Raw genomic sequence first — 23044 nt, 5'->3', positions numbered from 1 at the left:
CACTGGCAACACGTCCACGAGTTGCAGCGGGAGGCAGGCCATTCACTATTGGAGCGGCCAGATGCGTGTGCTGGTGGTCACCTCCCGCTTCCCCCCAGATACGGGCACAGGCAGCAGAGAGTGTGGGCCACGGGGTGTGGAAGGAAAGAGAGCAGTGGCACTCCCCCTGCCCTCGTGAAGCCCTCAGAAGCTGCCACGGAGTCCAGCGATGGGGTCCTAGGCCCCTCCTGCCGGGGAGTGCAATGGCGCTCCCCCGGTCTTGGAGATCGAGGGAAGCGCAACCTAATCATGGAAATCTCAGGGAAGCGTGACTGCGTTCCCCCTGTTGCTATGCACATGTGGGGGCCAGGGATGGGATCCCAGCCCCCTCCAACATAAGTCCGCCCAGAGTATAAGGTCCCCGGGTGGGATAAGGGCAGGGGGAGGAGGCCACAAGCACGCCCTCTCCCCTCGATGATAAGCCCCACCATTTTCTTGCACTGTCCCTTGGGCAATGGTCCACCCTGGGGGAAATTGATGAAAATGCAGTAGAGTCCCATACGCTCTGAGGGCAGAATTGGGTCAAGGGTTGCCAAACTTAAAAATGCCATAACTCAGGCCCATTAGACCAATTTGGACAATCGTGGGCTCCTTTTACTCTTGGTGGCGAGCTCCATCCACCAGGGCCAGCTTTAACAACCCTCCTCACCTCCAAAGTGGTGTAGTCGCATAAACACTGGCTTCCCTGCGCAGTTTGCCTTTGGGGCTTGCTAGTGGGTGCAAGAGGGCCAGCTTCACTGGCCCTTGGGAAGACCCACTAGTCCTGGGGTCAACTGGACAGAGCCCTGGTTCCTGAGTGGTAGGCCAGGGGGTCCTCCTTCCAGTTCTCCATGGAAGTCCCAGAATCCAGCAGCGAGGCACGTAGAAAGTTTGCAGGTCAAAGAGAGTCTTCCACTTGTGTAAGAGGTTATAAAGGGGTGAGGGAGGTTCCAGAAGGCAGACACCCCTAACCAATCCTGGTGTGCCACATCACCTCCCCACCCCAGTCCCAACCCTTCTGCACAGCATGTTTGGACACTCCAAAATGGTATCATCAAGGAGTCACTGGTCACATCAGCGCCTGGGGTCTCAGCTCCACCCCTCGCTGACAGCACTGCCAGGGACCTGCGCACTAGAATTTCAAAGGTCGCCCCCCAGTGGTTTGGCTCCAGTTGTCTGGGCACTCTCCTTTGTTCAGGGGGCCTGGACATGTCCATTCCTGGTGTAGTGTGATAGCTGGGTGATTGATACAGGTCATGCCGCCCCACCTTTTTCCTCCTCAGGAGGAAGGAGAAGTACTGCTAATTGCTCCCTTTGTGTGGGGGGTAGCCTTTGTTCCTGCTGCTGGAGAGAATGTAATTACTGGACACAGCAGGGTGACAACATGCCTGAGCTCCGATCTTGAGCCAGCAAAACATGAAAACTCTGAATGACCCACAAGATACACAGTTATCATTTTGGAAGGAGCAAATTTGATTTTCCTGCACAGGTTATACTTCAGTTCAAGATGTCAATGGTCTCTCTAGGCCAAGGAGAAGGGAAAATGTATTCTAAGGCAGTTCCCTCCCTAGGTGTGTAATGGAGTGTCACTATAGTCAAATCAGTAAAGAATACTGCCCTCCCCTAGTAAAGTACACTATCCCTATGAGGCTTATGCAAGTTTAATACCTATACCTGCTAAGTCCTCATTGCGCCAAGCTACCTGTGGGCTGTTACCGGGTTGCACACAACAGTAGCCTCCCACGTGCAGTCCGCACAAGTGTGCACATGTACCCAGCCAAGTGCCCCTTAACCTTGCTGCCTTGCAGCAGCCTTATCTGAAAAAGGCGGCACTGGCGCTACACATGCGCAGTCAGTTTACTGGGCGATTACCATGGGTGAGACACCGGTCGTGAGGCTCACCCACAGTAAAAAGCCCATAAACGGGGGATCAAAAAAGCAAAACATCCGGACGCACCGCTGGGGCTGAACACAGTGGAACACACAAAAACTATCTTATGAGGCTATTTCTTTTTTGTGCTGCAGAATGCAGCATATCTGCAGAGAGGAAATAACGAGGAAAAATAAAGATATTTCTCCTTGTTAAGCGAGCCTCATGTAGACTCACTAGTTTGGTGCAAACCTATGTTTACAAGTCTTTGTAGATAAGTGTTTGTGAGAAAGTAGCCTCTTTCTAGCCTTGTTACCCCCACTTTTGGCCCGTTTGTGAGTATATGTCAGGGTGTTTTGACTGTCTCACTGGGATCCTGCTAGCCAGGGCCCAGTGCTCATAGTAAAAAACCTATGTTTTCTGTAGGTTTGTTATGTGTCACTGGGACCCTGCTAGCCAGGACCCCAGTGCTCATAAGTTTGTGGCCTATATGTATGTGTTCCCTGTGTGATGCCTAACTGTCTCACTGAGGCTCTGCTAACCAGAACCTCAGTGGTTATGCTCTCTCTGCTTTACAAATTGTCACTAACAGGCTAGTGACCAATTTCACCAATTCATATTGGCATACTGGAACAACTTTATAATTCCCTAGTATATGGTACTGAGGTACCCAGGGTATTGGGGTTCCAGGAGATCCCTATGGGCTGCAGCATTTCTTTTGCCACCCATAGGGAGCTGTGACAATTCTTACACAGGCATGCCACTGCAGCCTGAGTGAAATAATGCCCACATTATTTCACAGCCATTTTACACTGCACATAAGTAACTTATAAGTCACCTATATGTCTAACCTTCACCTGGTGAAGGTTGGGTGCTAAGTTACTTAGTGTGTGGGCACCCTGGCACTAGCCAAGGTGCCCCCACATCGTTCAGGGTAAATTCCCCGGACTTTGTGAGTGCGGGGACACCATTTCACGCGTGCACTATACATAGGTCACTACCTATGTATAGCGTCACAATGGTAACTCCGAACAGGGCCATGTAACATGTCTAAGATCATGGAATTGTCACCCCAATGCCATTCTGGCATTGCTGAGACAATTCCATGATCCCCGAGTCTCTAGCACAGACCCGGGTACTGCCAAACTGCCTTTCCCGGGGTTTCACTGCAGCTGCTGCTGCTGCCAACCCCTCAGACAGGTTTCTGCCCTCCTGGGGTCCAGCCAGGCTTGGCCCAGGAAGGCAAAACAAAGGACTTCCTCAGAGAGAGGGTGTTACACCCTCTCCCTTTGGAAAAAGGTGTCAGGGCTGGGGAGGAGTAACATTCCCCAGCCTCTGGAAATGCTTTGATGGGCACAGATGGTGCCCATCTCTGCATAAGCCAGTCTACACCGGTTCAGGGATCCCCCCAGCCCTGCTCTGGCGCGAAACTGGACAAAGGAAAGGGGAGTGACCACTCCCCTGACCTGCACCTCCCAGGGGAGGTGGCCAGCGCTCCTCCAGCGTGCCCGAGACCTCTGCCATCTTGGATTCAGAGGTGTGCTGGCACACTGGACTGCTCTGAGTGGCCAGGGCCAGCAGGCGACGTCAGAGACTCCTTCTGATAGGCGCTTACCTTTCTTACTAGCCTATCCTCCTTCTTAGGTAGCCAAATCTCCTTTTCTGGCTATTTAGGGTCTCTGCTTTGGGTAATTCTTCAGATACCGAATGCAAGAGCTCATCAGAGTTCCTCTGCAATTCCCTCTTCACCTTCTGCCAAAGGATCGACCGCTGACTGCTCAGGACGCCTGCAAAAACGCAACAAACTAGCAAAGACGACTACTGCAACCTTGTATCGCTTCATCCTGCTGGCTTTCTCGCCTGTTTCCTGGTGGGGCAGGCTTTGGGGGTAGCCTGCCTCCTTCTTGCACCAGGAGCTCTGAAGAAATCTCCCGTGGGTCGACAGAATCTTCCCCGTGCAACCGCAGTGAACAAAAGACTGCATCACCGGTCCTCTGGGTCCCGTCTCAGCATGACGAGCTTGGTCCCTGGAACTCATCAACTCTGTCCAAGTGACTCCTACAGTCCAGTGACTCTTCAGTCCAAGTTTGGTGGAGGTAAGTCCTTGCCTCCCCATGCTAGACTGCATTGCTGGGTACCGCGTGATTTGCAGCTGCTCCGGCTCCTGTGCACTCTTCCAGGATTTCCTTTGTGCACAGCCAAGCCTGGGTCCCCGACACTCTAACCTGCAGTGCACAACCTTCTGAGTTGTCCTCCGACGTCGTGGGACTCCCTTTTCTGACTTCGGGTGGACTCCGGTTCACTCCTCTTCTAAGTGCCTGTTCCGGTACTCCTGCGGGTGCTGCCTGCTTCTGTGAGGGCTCCCGGACTTGCTGGGCACCCCCTCTGTCTCCTCATCCAAGTGGCGACATCCTGGTCCCTCCTAGGCCACAGCAGCATCCAAAAACCCCAACCGCGACCCTTGCAGCTAGCAAGGTTTGTTTGCGGTCTTTCTGTGTGGGAACACCTCTGCAAGCTTCTTCACGACGTGGGACATCCATCCTCCAAAGGGGAAGTTCCTAGTCCTCTTCGTTTTTGCAAAACACCAAGCTTCTTCCATCCGGTGGCAGCTTCTTTGCACCCTCAGCTGGCATTTCCTGGGCATCTGCCCACTCTCGACACTGTTGCGACTCTTGGACTTGGTCCCCTTCTAGTACAGGTACTCAGGTCCGGAAATCCACTGTTGTTGCTTTGCTGGTGTTGGTTTTCCTTGCAGAATCCCCCTATCACGACTTCTGTGCTCTCTGGGGGTTGTAGGTGCACTTTACACCTACCTTACAGGGTCTTGGGGTGGGCTATTTTTCTAACCCTCACTGTTTTCTTACAGTCCCAGCGACCCTCTACAAGCTCACATAGGTTTGGGGTCCATTCATGGTTCGCATTCCACTTCTAGAGTATATGGTTTGTGTTGCCCCTATACCTATGTGCTCCTATTGCAATCTGTTGTAATTCTACATTGCTTGCATTACTTCCTTTTGCTATTACTGCATATTTTTGGTATTGTGTACATATATATTGTGTATATTTGCTATCCTCACACTGAGGGTACTCACTGAGATACTTTTGGCATATTGTCATAAAAATAAAGTACCTTTATTTTTAGTATATCTGTGTATTGTGTTTTCTTATGATATTGTGCATATGACACCAGTGGTATAGTAGGAGCTTTGCATGTCTCCTAGTTCAGCCTAAACTGCTCTGCTATAGCTACCTTCTATCAGCCTAAGCTGCTAGAAACACCTCTTCTACACTAATAAGTGATAACTGGACCTGGTACAGAGTGTAAGTACCCCTTGGTACCCACTACAAGCCAGGCCAGCCTCCTACAGTGTTTGCATCAAAATACATGAGTGGATGCACAGGAACTCCCAGGCACCAACTATGTAATGCCTACCTGAGGTAAGGCAAGGCAAGGCAAGCTGCTGTCTTGCGTTTAAAAAAAAACAAAAAAAAAAATAATACACAACAATTTTTCTTTTAAAAGGCACACAATAGGGATTTGTGGGGCACCTTAAATCCCCAAATGGATTTTGCATCAGGTTTGTGCCAGAAAAGGGACGCAACCCGACACAAAGTCTGGGCCTCACCTTATGCCCCTAAATGTATATTTATGTCTGTGGTTGTGTTGCTCTTGCATGACTCAATGTGGTGCATGCACAATGCAACACCAAAATGCGATTTATCTGTGGCCCCAATTGGCTTTATAAATCTGGAGTAACTCAACGCAGCACAAATTGATGCATTGTGTTACTCTGCCCCAGGGAAGCATTCCAGGGCGTTCCCAAGCAACACCCATGGATTTTGACACATTCCCAGATTAACCAGAAGCGGTAGATCTGGGAATGCGCCAAAATGATACATCTTTCCAGGTCAGGCGCAACAAGGAGAAATATCTTTATTTTTCCTCATTACTTCGTCTTTCTTTATATGCTGCATTTTTCATCTCACATAGAAAGATGAAAATGCCTCAGGGGATTGTTTTTGTGCAGGAAGGACAAGAGGACTTAGAAAATGGGTTGTGCAAGAACAGGACCAGATCAGAGGGAACCAAAGGTGGATTCTGGAAGAAGAGGACCTGCAAAAGAAGGGGACAGAACCCACACCACAATGGAGTATCTAGTCGGGGCAGGAGCCACTATTCACCCTTCTGTGGATGAAGATCCGGGTCGACAGGGGAAGAAGAATCCCAGCTGTGGAGTCCAAGAGCTGCAGAGGAGTCTTTGGAGCAGTGCAAATGGCATCTCACGTTGGTCATCATGTCGCAGAACCACCAACAGGACTTGGCAAATGCAAGAGGAGCAAAAGAAGAGTTGCAAGGCTTAAGAGGACCAGCAAGGTCCAGGGGACTCGACTCTTGGAGGGGAGTCCAGGCTGACCCTCAGCAGTCAGGACAGCCAGCAGAAGTAGTCGCAGCCCCCACAGGCAACCCACTGGCAGCAGACACAGTAAGTTGCAGTGAGGCCCAATCAGCACACCTGGAGAGGAGTCCCACGTCGCTGGAGCAGCAGAGGAGAGACGGGCCTTGCAAGGATGACGTGCTGGGAGCAGGCGCTACTCGAAGCCTGAAGATCCCTTGGAGCAGGAGACAACAAACCTTAGTTACTGCAAGAGTGGAGGTGCACAGAGGTACTGTCCTGCAAGGACAGGCAAGGGCTCATCGTCTCCCAAGTTGGACAGAGACGACCAAGTGGACCACTCCATACCACCACCTGTGATGCAGGATCCAAGTAGTTCTAGAGGAGAGCAGATCCATGCAGCTGGATGTTGTTGCTGTAGGTGCCTGCAGATGCAGGGGAGTGACTTCTTCACTCCAAGGGAGATTCCTTCTTGCTTCTTGGTGCAGCTGAAGTCCTGCCGACCCCAGAGGATGCACAGTCAAGGAAATGTTACAACTGCTGGAAGGAGCTGGGGAAACAATGTTGCAAGGAGAGTTTGTCTCAGAAGTTGCAGTCTTGTTGGTTCCTGAAGTGTCCAGTTGTGGTTCCAGTGGCCAGAAGTAGAATCAAACGGTGCAGAGGAACTCTGGAGGAGTCTTGAACGACAAATCTGGGGACATTCCTGTAAGGAAGTCCCTAATTAGCCCTTAAGGGGGGTTTGGTCACCTCGCAAAGTGACCACCTATCAGAAGGTGTCTCTGATGTTATCTACCTTACCTGGCCACTCAGATGCTTCCAGGGGCCTCTGCACATCTTGGTTCCAAGATGGCAGAGTCGAGTGGCCATCTGGAGGAGCTCTAGCCACCACCACTGGAGTTGTGATGTACAGGGGAGTGGTCACTCCCCTTTCCTTTGTCCAGTTTGGTGCCAGAGCAAGGACCGGGGGTCCCTGGGCTGGTGCAAGGAGGGAACCAAATGTGCCCTTCAAGGCATACCAGTGGCTCTGGGAGGCTACCCCTCCCAAGCCATTTAACACCTATTTCCAAAGAGGGAGGATGTTGCCTCCCTCTCCCAAAGGAAATCCTTTGTTCTGCCTTCCTCTGCTGGAGCTTGTCAAGCAGCAATAGGGCAGAAACCTGTCTGTTTGGTGGCAGCAGCGCAGGCTGCCCAGAAAACCCATAAAGACTGGTAGGAGCAATGCAGATGCAGAGGGTCCTCTAAGGAGCCCCCAAAGTGCATGGAATCGTACAACCAATACTGGCAACATGATTGGGTATGATTCCGACATGTTTGATACCAAACATGCCCAGGTACGGAGTTACCATTATGTAGCTGGACACAGGTAGAGTGACCTGTGTCCAGTACACGGGTAAAATGGCTTTCCTGCACTAACAACGTCTAGAAAAATTGAGCTGGAGTTTGAGGGGGCACCTCTGCTCATGCAGGGGTGCCCTCACATACGGTTAACTGTACCCTGCCCTCTGGGCTAGGAGGGCCTGCTATAGTAGTGACTTACAGTGACCTGGTGCAGTGACCTGTAGTGAAACTGTGCATGCACCTTTTCACGCAGGCTGCAATGGCAGGCTTGCAGACACATTTTGTATGGGCTTATATGTGTGGCAGAATACATGCTGCAGCCCATGGGGAACCCCTGGTGCCCCAATACCCTGGGAACCATAGGTACTATATACTAGGGACTTATATGGGGGCACCAGTATGCCTATTGTGGGGTGTGCTTAGTACTGAGCAACCAAATGTAAAGGGAGAGAGCACAGTCCCTGGGGTCCTGGTTAGCAGGATCCCAGTGAACAGTCAAAACACAATGACAGCAGGCGAAAAGTGTAGGTAACCAGGCCAGGGTACTTTCCTACATAACGCCCCCCTCACCAAACCAAGGACAAGAAGGCTAACCTTGCCCAGTTGAGTCTTCATTGTCTAAGTGGAAATATCTGGAAAGTCCGTCTGCACTGGAACGGTTACTTCCAGGTCTATGTTCCACTGTATAGTCCAATCCCTGTAGGGATAAGGACCACATCAAAAAGTTCTGCATTTTCACCTTTCATCTGTTTTAACCATAGGAGGGGCATGTGGTCTGTTTGAATAAGCAAGAGAGTGCCAAATAAGTATGGCCTCAGCTTCTTCAGAGTTCAGACTACAGCAAAGGCCTCCCTCTCTATGGCTCACCAACGCTTTTCCCTGGGGGTCAACCTCCTGCTAATGAAAGCAACAGGTTTATCCTGACCCACTTCATTTAGTTGAAATAGTACTGCTCCTATCCCTACCTCAGAAGCACCTGTCTGCACAATAAATTCCTCGCAGTAGGCAGGGCTTCTTAATATAGGAGCAGTGCACATGGCCTATTTAAGGTCATCAAAAGCTTTTTGGAAGCTAGCTGTCCATAAAAACTTTCTAGGGCATCCTTTTAGATGTGAGGTCATTTAGAGGTGCTACAGTGGAGCCATAGTTCTTGGTGAACCTCCTGTAAAACCCGGTCAGGTCTAGAAAGGCTCCAACTTGGGTTTGTGTAGTGGTTGGATCTGGCCTCCACCTACTAGGTGGTCCAGATAAACCACTTTTCCCTGTCCTATCTGACACTTTGACATCTTGATTGGGAGGCCTGCTTTCTGCAGGGCCACCAATACATTCCCAAGGAGGACCAGGTAGAGCTAAAGACAGCTACATCGTCTAGATAAGCAGCACTGAAGCTTTCCAGGCCTTGGAGAACTTTATTCACCAGCCTTTGGAATGTGTCAGGTGCATTCTTTAGTCCAAAGGGCTTCACAGTAAAGTGATAGTGCCCACTAGGAGTGGAGAATGCAGTTTTGGGTTTGGCATCCTCTGACAACTTGCTCTGCCAGTAGCCAGCAGTCAGGTCAAATATGCTCAGATACTTGGCAGAAACCAGTGTACCCATGAGCTTATCTGCCCTAGGGGTAGGGTGAGCATCTGTTTTATTAACAGTATTGAGACCTCTGTAGTTTACACAAAACCTCATTTCTCTTTTGCCATTCTGAGAGTGGGGTTTTGGGACAAGCAGTACAGGACTAGCCCAAGGGCTGTCTGAAGGCTCAATGACTCTTAGGTCTAACATCTTCTGGACTTCATATTTGATGCACTCCCTTACATGATCAGACTGTCTGTAGATTTTAACATGCAAGATGTCACCTGTGTCAATGGTGTGTTGACACCATGTAGTCCGTCCGGGGTTTAGGGAGAACAGTTCAGAGAACTGTCCCAGGAGGTTTCCGCAGTCATCTTTTTTTGACTCAGAGAGGCAGTCTCCAAGTACAACCCCATCTACTGAGGTATCTGTTGTATTGTGGGAGAAAAGGTCAGGGAGAGGGTCACTCTTCTTCCTGTCCCTCATCAGTTGCCATGAGCAAGGTCATGTCAGACCTGTCATAGTAGGACTTCACACAGTTCACATGAAGCACCCAGTGGGGGATCTTGGGGTGCCTAGGCCAACCAAGTAGGTGACCTCAACCTTCTTCTCCACAATAGTGTGTTGTCCACTCCATTTGTCTTGGAGTGCCCTGGGAGCCACAGGTTCCAAGACCCACACCTTCTGTCTTGGCTGGCAAACAGTCGGCGTAGCCTTCTGGTCATGCCATTGTTTCTGTAACTCCTGGATGGCCTGAAGGTTTTTGGAAGCCCTCTGCATGTACTCGTCCATCCCAGATCTGAGGCTTCATATATAGTACACAATGTCTTGTTTTGGAGGCTTGAAAGGTTGCTTCCAGCCTTCTTTCACAGGAGCAAGGGCACCTCTAACAGGGTGCCCAAACAGAAGTTCAAAGGGGCTGTAGCCGAATCCCTTCTGAGGAACCTCCCTACAGGCAAAGAGGAGGCAAGGTAACGGGATATCCCATCTCCTCCTGAGTTTTTCAGAGAGTTCCATTATTATGCCTTCGATGGTTTTATTAAACCTCTCAACCAGGCCATTTGTTTGTGGATGGCAAGGGGTGGTTATGTATAAGTTACACCACACTCCTTCCACATGGCTTTAAGGTAAGCAGACATGAAGTTTGCACCTCTGTCTGATACCACCTCTTTAGGAAAACCCACCCTGGAGAAAATTCCCAGGAGGGCTTTGGCCACTTCAGGAGCTGTAGTGGTCCTAAGAGGAAATGCCTCTGGATATCTGGTGGCATGGTCCACTACCATCAGTATAAATATATTACCAGAGGCTGTTGGAGGGTCCAGGGGGCAACAATATCCACCGACCCTCTCAAAGGGCACCCTAACCACTGGTAGTGGATTTAAGGGGGCCTTTGGGGTGTCACCTGTCTTGCCACTGGCTTGACAAGTGACATAAGAGCGACAAAACTCCTTAGTGTATTCAGAAATATGGGCCAGTGAAAGTGAGGGACAAGCCTGTCCCAAGTCTTGCTCGGCCTCAAATGGCCTGCAAGGGGAATGTCATGTGCAAGAGTTAACAGGAACTCCCTAATCTTCAGAGGGATAACCAGTCTCCTGGTGGCACCAGGTTTAGGGTCCCTTGCTTCTGAGTAGAGTAGGCTGTTATCCCAGTACACCTTATGGGTGCCACTGATATCCCCTGCCTCTTGTGTCGTAGCTTGCTATCTTAAGCTCTCCAGTGTGGGACAGGTTTGCTGTTCCTCGCTGAGCTCCTTCCTGGTGGGTCCCCCTGCACCCAAGAGCTCAGCTGTATCAACTTAAAGATCCTCTGGTGTAGGTTCCACCCAAGGAGAGTATTCCTCTTCTTCAGGAGTTGAATCCCCACTGGAGGCTGGGGCAGGGGTACCTTTTCACCCTTTCTGCTCTTTGGTTTAGGAGCCTCCTGGGCTATTGTTCCAGGCTCCTGGGTTCATTGTCCTTTCTGGTTCTTGGCCTGTGCTCTGGCGAGGGCAAAGATATGTCCAGAGATGCCTAGCATTGCTGCATGAGCCTCCAATTCCACTTCAGCCCAAGCTGAAGTCTCCAAGTCGTTTCCTAGCAGACAGTCTACAGGTAAATCAGAGTACACTACAACCTTTTTAGGTCCAGTAACACCCATAGCTGAAATCAATAACTACCATGGAGTGGCATAAAGTGTTAGTATGAGTATCAGTCACTTGGTACGTGTGACCAAGTAGGTGTTGCTCAGGAGACACCAGTTTTTCAGTCACCATAGTGACACTGGCACATGTGTCCCTGCAGCCCTCAGCCCCAACACCATTGATTAGGGGATACTGCCTGTACTTACCCATATTAAGGGGACAGGCAGCTAGGGTGGCAAAGTCAATGCCCCCATCAGAGACTAACACCGGTCTCTCTAACTAGCCCAAATCCCAATACAGTCCCCAAGGTGAGCCCAGCTACACTTTTGGACTCACTACTGTTGTTGTTTCTGTTCCCACCACTACTGCTATTGCTAGGGTTGGGCACTAGGAGTAGAAGTGGTGATAGTAGTGGTGGGAGACTTGGTGCCTTTCTTAGGACAGGAGTTGTCTCTTGTCCTGTGGCCTTTGTTTTTACACATGTAGCACCACGACTTTTTAAAGTTAGAGGAAGAGGTAGAGGATTTATACCCACCCCCAGAGGAGTTAGATTTGGGGGCCTGATAAAGACTTTTTTTGTTTATCTGGGTCCTCACCCTTGTCCTGAGACTTACCTGCTTCCTTCTTTTTTTTGTGGTCACCCCCTGTGTGAGATTTTCTACTCACCCTGGTGTAGACCCACTTGTCTGCCTACTTTCCCAATTCTTGGGGAGGTCAAATCAGAGTCCACCGGGTACTGATGCAGCTGATCAAATATACAATTATTCAAAATGTACTCTCTCAGGATTAGGTTGTATAAGCCCTGGTAGTCACTTTGCTCCCATGCAGCCAGCACTCCAGAGCTTTCACAGAATAGTCCACAAAATCTACCCAGTCTTGGGAGGACTCCTTTTTGGTTTCCCTGATCTTGATTCTGTATTCTGTGGGCTAACCAAAACCATCTACCATTGCACTTTTTAAAGGGTGTATATTTGTCTGCATCTTGCTCTCTGACAGTGAGGAGTTTGTCTCTGCCTTTGTCAGAGAGGGAGAGCCACAAGATTGCTGCCCACTGGCTTTTGGGGGACCTTCTGAACTTTGCAGGCCCTCTCCAAAAGCAGTGAACCATTTGTAGATGTCATCTCCCACCTTGTAAGGTGGGACTATATTGCTGAGGTTCCTGGAATCTTAAGAGTGTTCCCAGATTCTGGTGTCCCCAAGGCTCAAATTGCTGCCAACATGGGGTGCAAACCCAATCGTCTGTCTTTCCCTCTCCACTGCCAAGGCCTCCCTATCTAGGGCCAGCTGTTGCTGCTGTAGCTTCAGCTTGGCCTCCTCCAACCTCAGTTTCCTAAGCTCCCTGGCTCAGGAAGCTTTCCCCTGAGGTGGAGCAGTGGGTCCCTTCAGATACTGAGGAGACATGGGAATGGGCAGGAGGAGGATCTATCCCTCCTCCGGGGAACCCTCTGTACCAACCCTCTAGGAATAAAGGTGGGCCTACTGGAATATTCCCCCTCCCTTCTCACTCACTACCTGCAGTGCTCCTAACAGGGCTGTGGTGTTTCCCAGGTTCCTCCTGACCCTCCCCAGTATAGTCTAAATCTACTCTGTGTAGGACTGGAGGGTCAGTTTCTACTTCTTCTTCCTCCTGGCTGCCAGCATTGTCCTGGTCAGCTTAGAGAAGTAAGCCAAGAAGCAGACTTTTATTGGGATTTCTCCCTGTCTTCGGGTTTTCTACTGGCACACATCTCTCCAAGCTCTTAGAAGGTGAGACTCTCATAGTGAGAATCTGGGGCCTGAGAGTTGGGCTCTTCTGAAGACATTTTTCTGCTAGAGTGGTGTAGGTGTGCCCAACTAGGCTCCCAGAAATGTTTGGAGCAAGGGTTATACTAGACCACTAGCTTACCAAGACTTAAGAGACTAGAATTCCTAACAACTAAGTGTAGTGTGTACCTGTCAGCTAGTAATGGTCTTTCCTATGGAAAGTAACCAGTGACAGAGTGGTAGGGCAATTGAAAGTGTCATACCCCACTGCTGCACCATCAATGTGGAAAGCTGGCCTGGTGTGTGGTGATCACCTATGGTGTTATCACCTTATACCAGGTCCAGGTATGCCCTATTTGTGAGGTGTTTACAATGTCTAGGAAGCCAGGGCTCTCTAGAGGTAGCTGTGGATGAACGGCCAAGACTTATCTAGGAGACATGCAAAGCTTATGCAATGCCACTACAGTCACACAGCACTTGCACACATTAAAGAACCACACAGTGGTACAAAAATAAAAAGTATGTTATTATGGTGACACAAATACAAAAATACTGTATAGGCAATACTCCACTAGGAGATGAGTAAACACACTGATATATACTCATTAGAAGTCAGTGATTTGCATAGAAAGCAATAGCAAATAGTAAAACAATGGAAAATAGTGAAGGCCTGGAGGGGTGGTGGGGGTGTTGACCAAACCATACACTAAGTAAGTGGAATGTGAAAGGCAGTCCCCCACCCAAGGAAGTGGAATCGGTAGAGGGGAGCTGGAGGAACTAGGAACCCCAAAAGGTAAGTACCTGGGTGCCCCCCCAGCGACCAGCAGAGAAGAGGTGAGTACCTGGTTTTTCAACAAACCCACGGAGAACTTTGGAAAAGGACTGTGCAAGACCCAGACAAGACTGGAAGAAACTAAAGGTGGACCCTGACAGAAAACCTGCAAGAGAAGAGGACCAAGTCCAGTTTGAGTGTCCAGCTGTGGCAGGAGACACTCACTACCCACCCTTCTGTGGATGTAGCACCAGGTCAATGGTGGATGAAGATATTCAGGAGTGTAGCACAGGAGCAGAAGATGAGCTCCAGAAGTGATGCAAGTGATGTCCCACCTCGGCGGTCGTGATGCAGTCAGTCAGTGGTGTGGGAAAACCACCAACTAGCCTTGGCAAATGCAAGAGTCAGTAAAGAAGGTTTTGCAAGACTGAAGAGAACCAGCAAGGCCCAGGGGACTCGACAGAAGGAGGGGAGTCCAGGGTGACCTTCAGTAGCTGGGAGAGTCACAAGAAGAGGATGCAGCCCCCACAAGCAGCAGGCACAGGCGTCACAGTGAGCCCCACTCAGCACATCTGAGGAGGAGTCCCACGTTGCTGGAGCAGCAGACAGGAGACTGTTCTTTGCAGGGAAGAGTGCTGGAGGTCAGGGTTACACTGAGCCTTAAGATCCCTTGGAGGGTGAAGAAACAAGCCTTGGTAGCTGTAAGAGTTGTGGTGCAAAGGGGTGCTGTCCTATGAGGAGAGGCAAGGGCTTACCGTCTCCCAAGTTGGACAGCTGGTAGAGAGGATCAAGGGGACCACTCTAACCTTCCACCTGTGAGGCAGGATCCACGCAGTTCAAGAGAAGAGAGGATCCATGTACCCAGGTGTTGTTGCAGTTGGTGCCTGCGGATGCAGGGGAATGACTTTCACTCCAAGGAGATTCCTTCTTGCTTCTTGTGCAGGCTGAAGACTCGTTGCCCTCAGAAGATGCACAGCCAGGGAAATGTTTCAGCTGATGGAAGGAGCTGGTGAAACAATGTTGCAGAGCGCAGTCGTCGCTGGAGATGCATATTGTCCCTGCAATGGTGCAAACCGGTTTATGCAAGGAGGGCACCAAACGTGTCCTTCGAAGCATACATGTGGATTGGGAAGGCTACCCCTCCCAAGCCATTTAATACTGATTTCCAAAGAGGGAGGGTGTTGCCTCCCTCTCCCAAAGGAAATCCTTTTCCTGCCTTCCTCTGCCCGAGCTGGTCAAGCAGCATTAGGGCAGAAACCTCTCTGTGGGGTGGCAGCAGCGCAGGCTGCCCGGAAAACGCCAAAAGACTGGTATGAGCAATGCAGGGGGTCCTCCAAGGAGCCGCCAGAGTGCATGGAATCGTACAGCCAATACCGGCAACAGTATTGGGTATGATTCCGACATGTTTGATATCAAACATGCCCAGGTTCAGAGTTACCATTATGTAGCTGGACACAGATGGTGAGTGACCTGTGTCCGGTACATGGGTAAAATTGCTTCCCCGCACTATAAGTCCAGGAAAATTGAGCTGGAGTTCGTAGGGGCACCTCTGCTCATGCAGGGGTACCCTCACACACAGGTATCTGCATCCTGCCCTCTGGGCTAGGAGGGCCTGCCATAGGGGTGACTTACAGTGACATGGTGCATGCATTTTTTCACGCAGGCTGCAATGGCAGGCTGGCAGACATTTTGTATGGGCTCCAATGGGTGCCACATGCTGCAGCCCATGGGGAACCCCTGGTGCCTCAATACCCTGGGAACCTAGGTACCATATACTAGGGACTTATATTGGGGCACCAGTATGCCAATTGTGGGGTGTGCTTAGTATTGAACAACCGAATTTAGAAGGAGAGATCACAGTCCCTGGAGTCCTGGTTAGTAGGATCTTAGTGAACAGTCAAAACACACTGACAGCATGCCAAAAAGAGGGTACTTTCCTACAACCAGTATGCCAATTGTGGAGTGCACAAAGTCCTAGGTAACCAAATTTGGAGGGGAGGAGCACAATCACTGGGGTCCTGGTTAGCAGGATCCCAGTAAAGACAGTCTAAGCACACTGATAGTAGGCAAAAAGTGGGCGGGCAAACTTCCTTGATGGGGCAAGGGGACCTGCGTTGGCACTAGGCAGCCAAAACAGTGCCTGTGCAGGGACAAAGGCAGGAATGCGCCATATTCTTTTATATATTCCTGCCCTCTCCCTGTCACGCACTGCAGAAAGTTGGCTTGCTGAGCTGCGCGACTTTGCCATAAATATGGCCCATATTTGTTTAAAAATCTGCCGCAAAGAATTTGGCAACAAGAAGAAAACTGACAATAAATCTGTTCTACTTAATTAGTTGCAAAGCCTGAATTTTAAAATATCTCATGGCGTTAAGGCACCTGTTGCAGAGCACTGTGTTTTCCCAGTCAATATGAGTGAATTACTATGGCGAGATAACTCTGGGGGTTAATGCACTTGCTGGAAAGATCTGTGTTGTGCCTAGCCCCAGTTTTTTGACTCAAAGAGTGTTAAGTGTCTCCTGCGAAGCATATCATGTAGTATGCAGATGACAGATTTTATTTTATGTAGCTAGGTAAATGTGTTACTGCTTTGAACACTGAGATCCTTATTGCAGTTGCATTGTAATCCTTCTGATATAGCACAATAAGCTATGACGTATGATATGTGACTTCTACACATTGTAATTCCCACTGTTTTATGTAACATATCCTGCACATTGATTTACAAACTTACATAATTTATTGTATATGTAATGTGTACATGTAATATAAAGTGTTCTGACACCACATTCTTATGAATACTGCTATAAAAGAAAAAATATTTCATATTTAAATTATTTCACCCCCCATGTCAGGGGTAGTAAGCACTATATAAATGCAATTTATTTTGTGTAAATGCAGGGAAAACCATCACATCTGACATTCTTGCAGTGCATGCATATCTGGTATACAGGTACTGAAAGTCAAAGCCAGAAGAGACGAACAAAAGGCCTGATGACCCAAATTCGGTCTTTGTTATGGGCCCTGCTGGAGTCTGAAATGCGGAAACCCCCTCGCTACCTGCATGTTGTTGCAGATCAAAAGCAGACAAAGTGAAGGCGCTGCTTAATGTGTCCCGGTGTTTAAAAATTACACCAGGACGGGTTCAGCATATTTTATGGTTTGGCCCAACTTTTTGGCAGGGTGAACGCTGTCTACCCTTTGAAAATAGTGGGCGGAAGCTGTCCCTGCCTCCATGACACTCCACAAAAATATACACCACTCAACTCTACACCACTGTATGACACTCCACACAACCCTACGGGTCTCCAAGACTCTCTACACCACTCCATAACACTCCACTCTACAATACTCTTTTACCCCACTATCTTTTAGCCATGCTGAACAGCAGCCACATTGTGGACAACATGGCTGAAACGTATTGGCAAAGCCAACTTTTGCATACTCAAGACCCATTGGCTTTGCCAATGACTGTTACGAGACCACCTTCAAATACGTGTGTTCAAAATGCGCGCTGTCGAAAACCGCTTTCGTGCTGAATTGCCTACAATGTTGTAATCTATAAGAACAAAGATAACAATTACGATATATATATATCACAACTGACTCTTAGTTCACTAGCATTCATTAACTTTCAGTGCCTGATATAATGGCTTGTGCGCGGGGCCAGATCATTTGCTTGGCTCTCCCCGTTCGTTTTCTGGCTCGCCCCCTCGAGTACTCACCACTGGTGGCCCTTGCTCGCCCTTGGCTCCTAGCATGTGCGGCTGCTCCTCGGCCTTTTGGGTGGCTTGTCCGGCCAGCTTCCTCGTCGCGTGCCACAGAGTAAGTATTCGGTTTTTCGGTCGTTGGTGATTCTGTTGCCTGGACAAAGTCTTCGATGTCCCCTAAAATCCAATTTCCTGTACCCTCCACGTCTTCTGCACGAGCCCTGGAAGCCTGGTCTGCGGGGTCCAACTTCCAAACGGCCAACTCTGCAGTGCTCACGACTCCGGGTAGACCCTGGTTCCCTGTTGTGGGATGGGTCCCCGCAGAAGTCGTGACCCCTGGAGCTACCTTATACCCAGTTGTGGCTGGCCCTGCACAATGCATGACAGGCAAAAGGGCTAATGTCCACAACGCCAACAGAACCCACAACAACTCCATTACTAAAGCGGCAGCTTGGACCGTTGCTAGGAACCCTTGCTACTGGCAACGAGCCCGTCTTTTATGTCGGTGTTAAAGTGACAGAACGCTGCAATTAGTGTCCGTCTTCTCTATCGAGAGCTACGCTAGTGTCTGTCTGCTATGTTTAGCCTAGGGAGGGAAATCCTTTACATGGGAAATATTTTAGTGAGGCGTATTTACCTGTCTGCGTGCCTATGCAGTCATTGATAGGGTGGCCACCTGCCATGGATGAAAATTCTGGACGGTGGGTGTGAAAATTCAGAACAGTGTCAATTTTACGGACATATATTTTTTTTGTTGCTGTTTTATATAGCACGAACTCGACCCGAATGTATTGTAGTGCTTTACGTGAGCACCAGTTACGTTACACAAGGACACATTTATTTTTGGTAGACACGGGGAAATAAGTGATTTGCACAAAATCACAGGATGTTGAGCCGACGTGGATGCTCGAGCCTGGTTCCTCAGCTCCAAGATCGGCAGCTCTGGCAGGAAATCAAATGATATTATATTAAATGAGTAAATAGATGCCTAACACCAGTACAAATCAAAATACATTTATGTTAGTTGGTCTTATAATATATACATTTATATGTAACTAGACTTATTTGAAAATTAAAAAAATAAGTAAACATGCACACTGATCGTGATTTGACCACTGATATAAGGAATAGCTTTCATAGGATTCTGCATATTTAACATGAATGTTGGTACCAGAAACCACACTCTTTTGTTGAACATGGGCTCCTGGGAGGTGCCTCATTCTAAGTACTCCTGGGTGGAAGTAAAATGTGAATAATAACAGACCAATGGCTGAGGAGGGTGTTATGTTTTGATTCCGCGCTGTGTTCGGCGGAATGTTGGCGTCTAAGGATTCTGGAGGCGACAGACTGAAGCTCTCTAGAGAGTGGCTGGATGCTAGGTCGCTTGTAGAAATAAACTTTCTACTTGAACTTACCTCTGTGACAGATTTGAGTTATTCACATCAGTTTGGCGACGAGGATCAAGATTAACGCGACCTAGGTCGGCCCGATTTGGATTTTCTGTGTGCCGTTGCTTATTCCTCTTCACGCTGGTACACAGGCGAGAGTGGTGCTGATCTCCGTCCGGACCCGGCAGCAGGTGTTTATTTGATGTTTGTGGGCGCGCCCATCTTCTCTCGACTTCCGATCTTGCCTGCCAGCACCTGTTCGGCAATTACGGGCGCCCCCGTCTTAATTGGTGTTCTGACTGGAGTTTCCCCTTCGTGCCGCGTTGACGAGCAGCCGGGGGTTTTATTATTTGACTGCTTGTTCAGGAAGGACACCACTAGTTCTTCCGGGGGAGCAGGCTGGTTCACGTCAAATCAGCGCATTGATTGGAGGAGGCAGACGTGTGGGTGGCATCTTCAGACTTGGAACGCGTAAAAAAAAAAAAAAAAAAAAGAGGAAAATAAAAACGGGGGATTGTAGGAGCCTCGCTGAGACACTGTACTGTTATTGGTGCATCGAGGCACGTGACATTAGAAAAGAGCTGGCATCTTTGGAGTAAGGAATAACTGTACTCTAACATTGTACTGTATTGTGTTGTGCACAAATTGTCTGTGCACAGTTATAATGGCTACCCAGACCAATATTTCCCCACCACCATTATTTCTATCTCTTCCAGGTATTCCAACTCTTCCCTGGGAAGATTGGATAGAAATGCTTGATAATTATATTGTCGCTTTGGATGGACAAAGTTTTTCGCCACAAAGAAAAAAAGCTATTCTTCTAAGTACTTTGGGGTGCGAAGGTCAAAGGATTTTTAAATATCTTCCCCCTTCCATGGGGCCCAATGGCCAACCTATGGACGATGTTTTTAAAGAAGCCATTAAAAGATTGGAGAACAGGTTCGCTAAACAAACTAATCTAGTGCTAGCTAGATATAAATTTTATACTCAACCCCAAGACCATCATGAATCCATTGATGATTTTGTGTCACGGTTGAGAGAGTTGTCTGTCAAGTGCAGGTTTGGAACCATGACTGATGAACTAATAAGGGATCAACTTATTGTTCAGTGCCGCGATAAAAAGATTCAGGAGAGGTTGTGGGCGGCAAAGGATCCCACATTGCAAGAAGCAATTGACCTTGCAAAAGTCATGGAGGAATCGAGACGCTGTATAAAAGAATTAGAAAGGAAAGAGAAAACTGTGGATGTTATGGCTTTGTCAAGCAATTCTACAGGGTTTCAACAGGAAACTGGAATTGTACCAAAGAAAGGGGGGTATAACAGGAGCAAGGGAAAAGAGTGCTTTCGGTGTGGCAGTACTTTTCATTTAGGGGACTCCAAGAAATGTTTTGCTGTCAACAAGGAGTGTCGCAAGTGTGGTCGTAAGGGGCATTATGCTCGGGTGTGTAGGGAAGGTAACCTATTTGCTAAAGAATCTAAACCAAGTATAAATATAGTGGAAGAGTGCTGTGAATCTGCTGGTGAGGACAGGATACTTGTAGTTGAGAATGATGTGACCATGAGAGTGAATGGGAGTGACCGCAGATGCTCTAGACCATCGGCTCTTTTCTCTATTGGGGAAGTTCAAATTAACCTCATGGTGGACTCCGGTTCATTGTACACCATAATTCCAGAGAGCCTTTTTAGAAGTCATTGGCGGAAGGAAAAATTGTTACCAAAGGATATATCCCCGGGTGGGTATCAAGGGGTGGAAATCCAATTGCTTGGTTATATGTTGAAGGAAATTCAGTTTGGAAAGAGGAAAGTTCTTGGGAAAATTTATGTGGCTGTTGAAGGTCCACCCATCCTGGGATGGATGCATCAATTTGATCTCAACATTGTCATCAGTCCTAGAGCCGCCTGTCAAATTTTGTCGGTAGATAATGTACAATTGGAAGATATTTTGGAGGGGGCCAGGGATGTTTTTAAGAAAGAGTTAGGATGCTTGAAAGGTTATGTACACAAGATAATGTTGAGAGATGATGCTCACCCTAGTCAACACAAAGTTTGCAAGATACCATTTGTGGTGAGGGATGAAGTCAAAAAAGTAATAAGCAACATGTTAATAGAGGGTACCATTGAACCTATTGAGGTTTCTCCATGGATTTCCCCAGTTGTCAGGAGAGTGAGAAGAGGTTGAAAGTCGGAGTGGGCAGGATGGAAGGGCACATTGAAGATCCTGGGAAACCCTGGCACACGATTTGTTTAGATTTTATTGGTCCACTTTTTGAACTTCCTCTTCAGATGCGTTTTGCAGTAGTGGTGGTGGATGTACATTCAAGATGGTTAGTGGTTAAATTCGTACGTGATGTGACCACAACCACGACCATAAAGGTATTGGAGGACATTTTTATGGAAGAAGGTATTCCTATGGTCATGATTACGGACAATGGCACTCAATTAACTTCGAATGAGATGTGTTTGTTTCTGAAGAATTGTGGAGTGCGTCACACTAGAACGTCCCTATATTATCCTCAGGGTAATGGAATTGTAGAAAGAATCAATAGATTAATCAAGGGGACAGTACAGCTAGCTCTTGCTAATCGTTGTTGTGTGCGGAAAATGATTGTTGATGTGGTACGTGCCTATCGTTCCACAATTCACAGTGTTACTGGCAAGTCTCCTTTTCGAGTGATGAGGGGGCGATCGATAGGGTCGAAATTGATTCCCCCCTGGCTTCAAGAGTGGGTTGCTTCAGGAGGAGTCAAGATGTCAAGTGGTGAGAAGGTTGTTATCCCTCATCACAACTATAAGTTGAAGGTTGGGGATTGGGTTAAAGTCAAGTCAGGAAGAGTCAAGGGGGGTGTTTCGAGATTTAGAGGCCCTTTTCGTGTGAAGAAGGTGGGGAAGTTTCAAGTTGAGATTGAAGGAGGGGAGAAGTGGAATCTGAGAAATGTGGCTTTGTATCAGAGAAGTGGAGCATGTGCCCGTAGTCAAGAGGTGGAAGAGTGCTCGAGTTAATTTTTCTTGGGAAATGGGAGTAAGATGGATGTTGATTCAGAAGCTTTTGCCTTTGGTGTGAGTGATGGAACCTGTGATAATGCTGGAGAGATTGAGATACAAAGCACGAGTACAGCTCAAGGAGGTGGGATACAAAGTACAAGTGCATTTCAAGAGGGTGAAAAACAAGGTGCAAGTACACCTCAAGTGGAGACATCTATTCGTAAACAACCGATGAGGATCCATAAGTGTCCTAGTTATTTGAAGGACTATGTAGTGTCCTAAGTTATCTGTTGAACTGTGTTATGAAATAACATTTGTAACTTTTGTTCTAAATTATTGCTTTATTGTTTTCTTTATTAATGTATTACTTATTTGAAGAACTATGTCATTTGTAACATGTATTCTTAAGTACGACTTGTTTTCCATTTCTCTTGTCGTTTTTGTTTATTATTTTTAATTAGTTACTTAGTGTGAAGATAAGAGGATATGTTATGTTTTGATTCCGCGCTGTGTTCGGCGGAATGTTGGCGTCTAAGGATTCTGGAGGCGACAGACTGAAGCTCTCTAGAGAGTGGCTGGATGCTAGGTCGCTTGTAGAAATAAACTTTCTACTTGAACTTACCTCTGTGACAGATTTGAGTTATTCACATCAGAGGGCTGGCTGAAAGGCTTGTTTCTGTATTATATCCAACCTATATAGCATAGTTCCTCCTTCCCCAGATTGCTCTAGGCAGCAACAGTGTAATAGGAAGCTTAGAGTATAGCTACACTGCAATGATAGACGTATTATGGGTGTATTATAAGTGATACATTTTAAACATGAACTTCGAACATTTCCGTGCCCATGCCATAACAAAATTGACACCAGTGAACTAACTAGTCAGTTCTTATGGGTAACCTATATGTGGACAGGTGGAGCAACATTATAGGCTGTTAAATCAAACATAAGAGGTTTTTCTTCCGCACACTTACTGAACTTACATATTGTAATTGTATATAAATAGCACTTACTACCCCTGACGAGGTGTTGAAGTAATTTATGCGAGTGGCTGTAGGAGGCTGGCCTGGCTTGTAGTGGGTACCAGTGGTACTTACACCGTATATCAGGTCCAGTTATCCCTTATTAGTAGAGTGTAGTAGTGTTCC

The 23044-nt window shown here is 48.1% G+C and overlaps 1 protein-coding gene across 1 annotated transcript in view; it reads right to left on the bottom strand.

Moving 5' to 3' along the window:
• The window catches only part of TCTN3 (tectonic family member 3), a 594612-nt gene extending 576600 nt beyond the window's left edge, over window positions 1-18012 (bottom strand). Inside the window, exon 1 of the mRNA XM_069243971.1 lies at window positions 17544-18012. Coding sequence (XP_069100072.1) covers window positions 17544-17964 — 421 coding nt within the window. The 5' untranslated portion in view covers window positions 17965-18012. The remainder of the gene's footprint in view (window positions 1-17543) is intronic.
• Window positions 18013-23044: the final 5032 nt, after the last annotated feature.

This window comes from Pleurodeles waltl, chromosome 7, assembly GCF_031143425.1.
Source record: "Pleurodeles waltl isolate 20211129_DDA chromosome 7, aPleWal1.hap1.20221129, whole genome shotgun sequence".
Lineage (NCBI taxonomy): Eukaryota > Metazoa > Chordata > Amphibia > Caudata > Salamandridae > Pleurodeles > Pleurodeles waltl.
The sequence above is the reverse complement of the archived record's forward strand: the minus strand, read 5'-3'. Positions and strand labels throughout refer to the sequence as shown.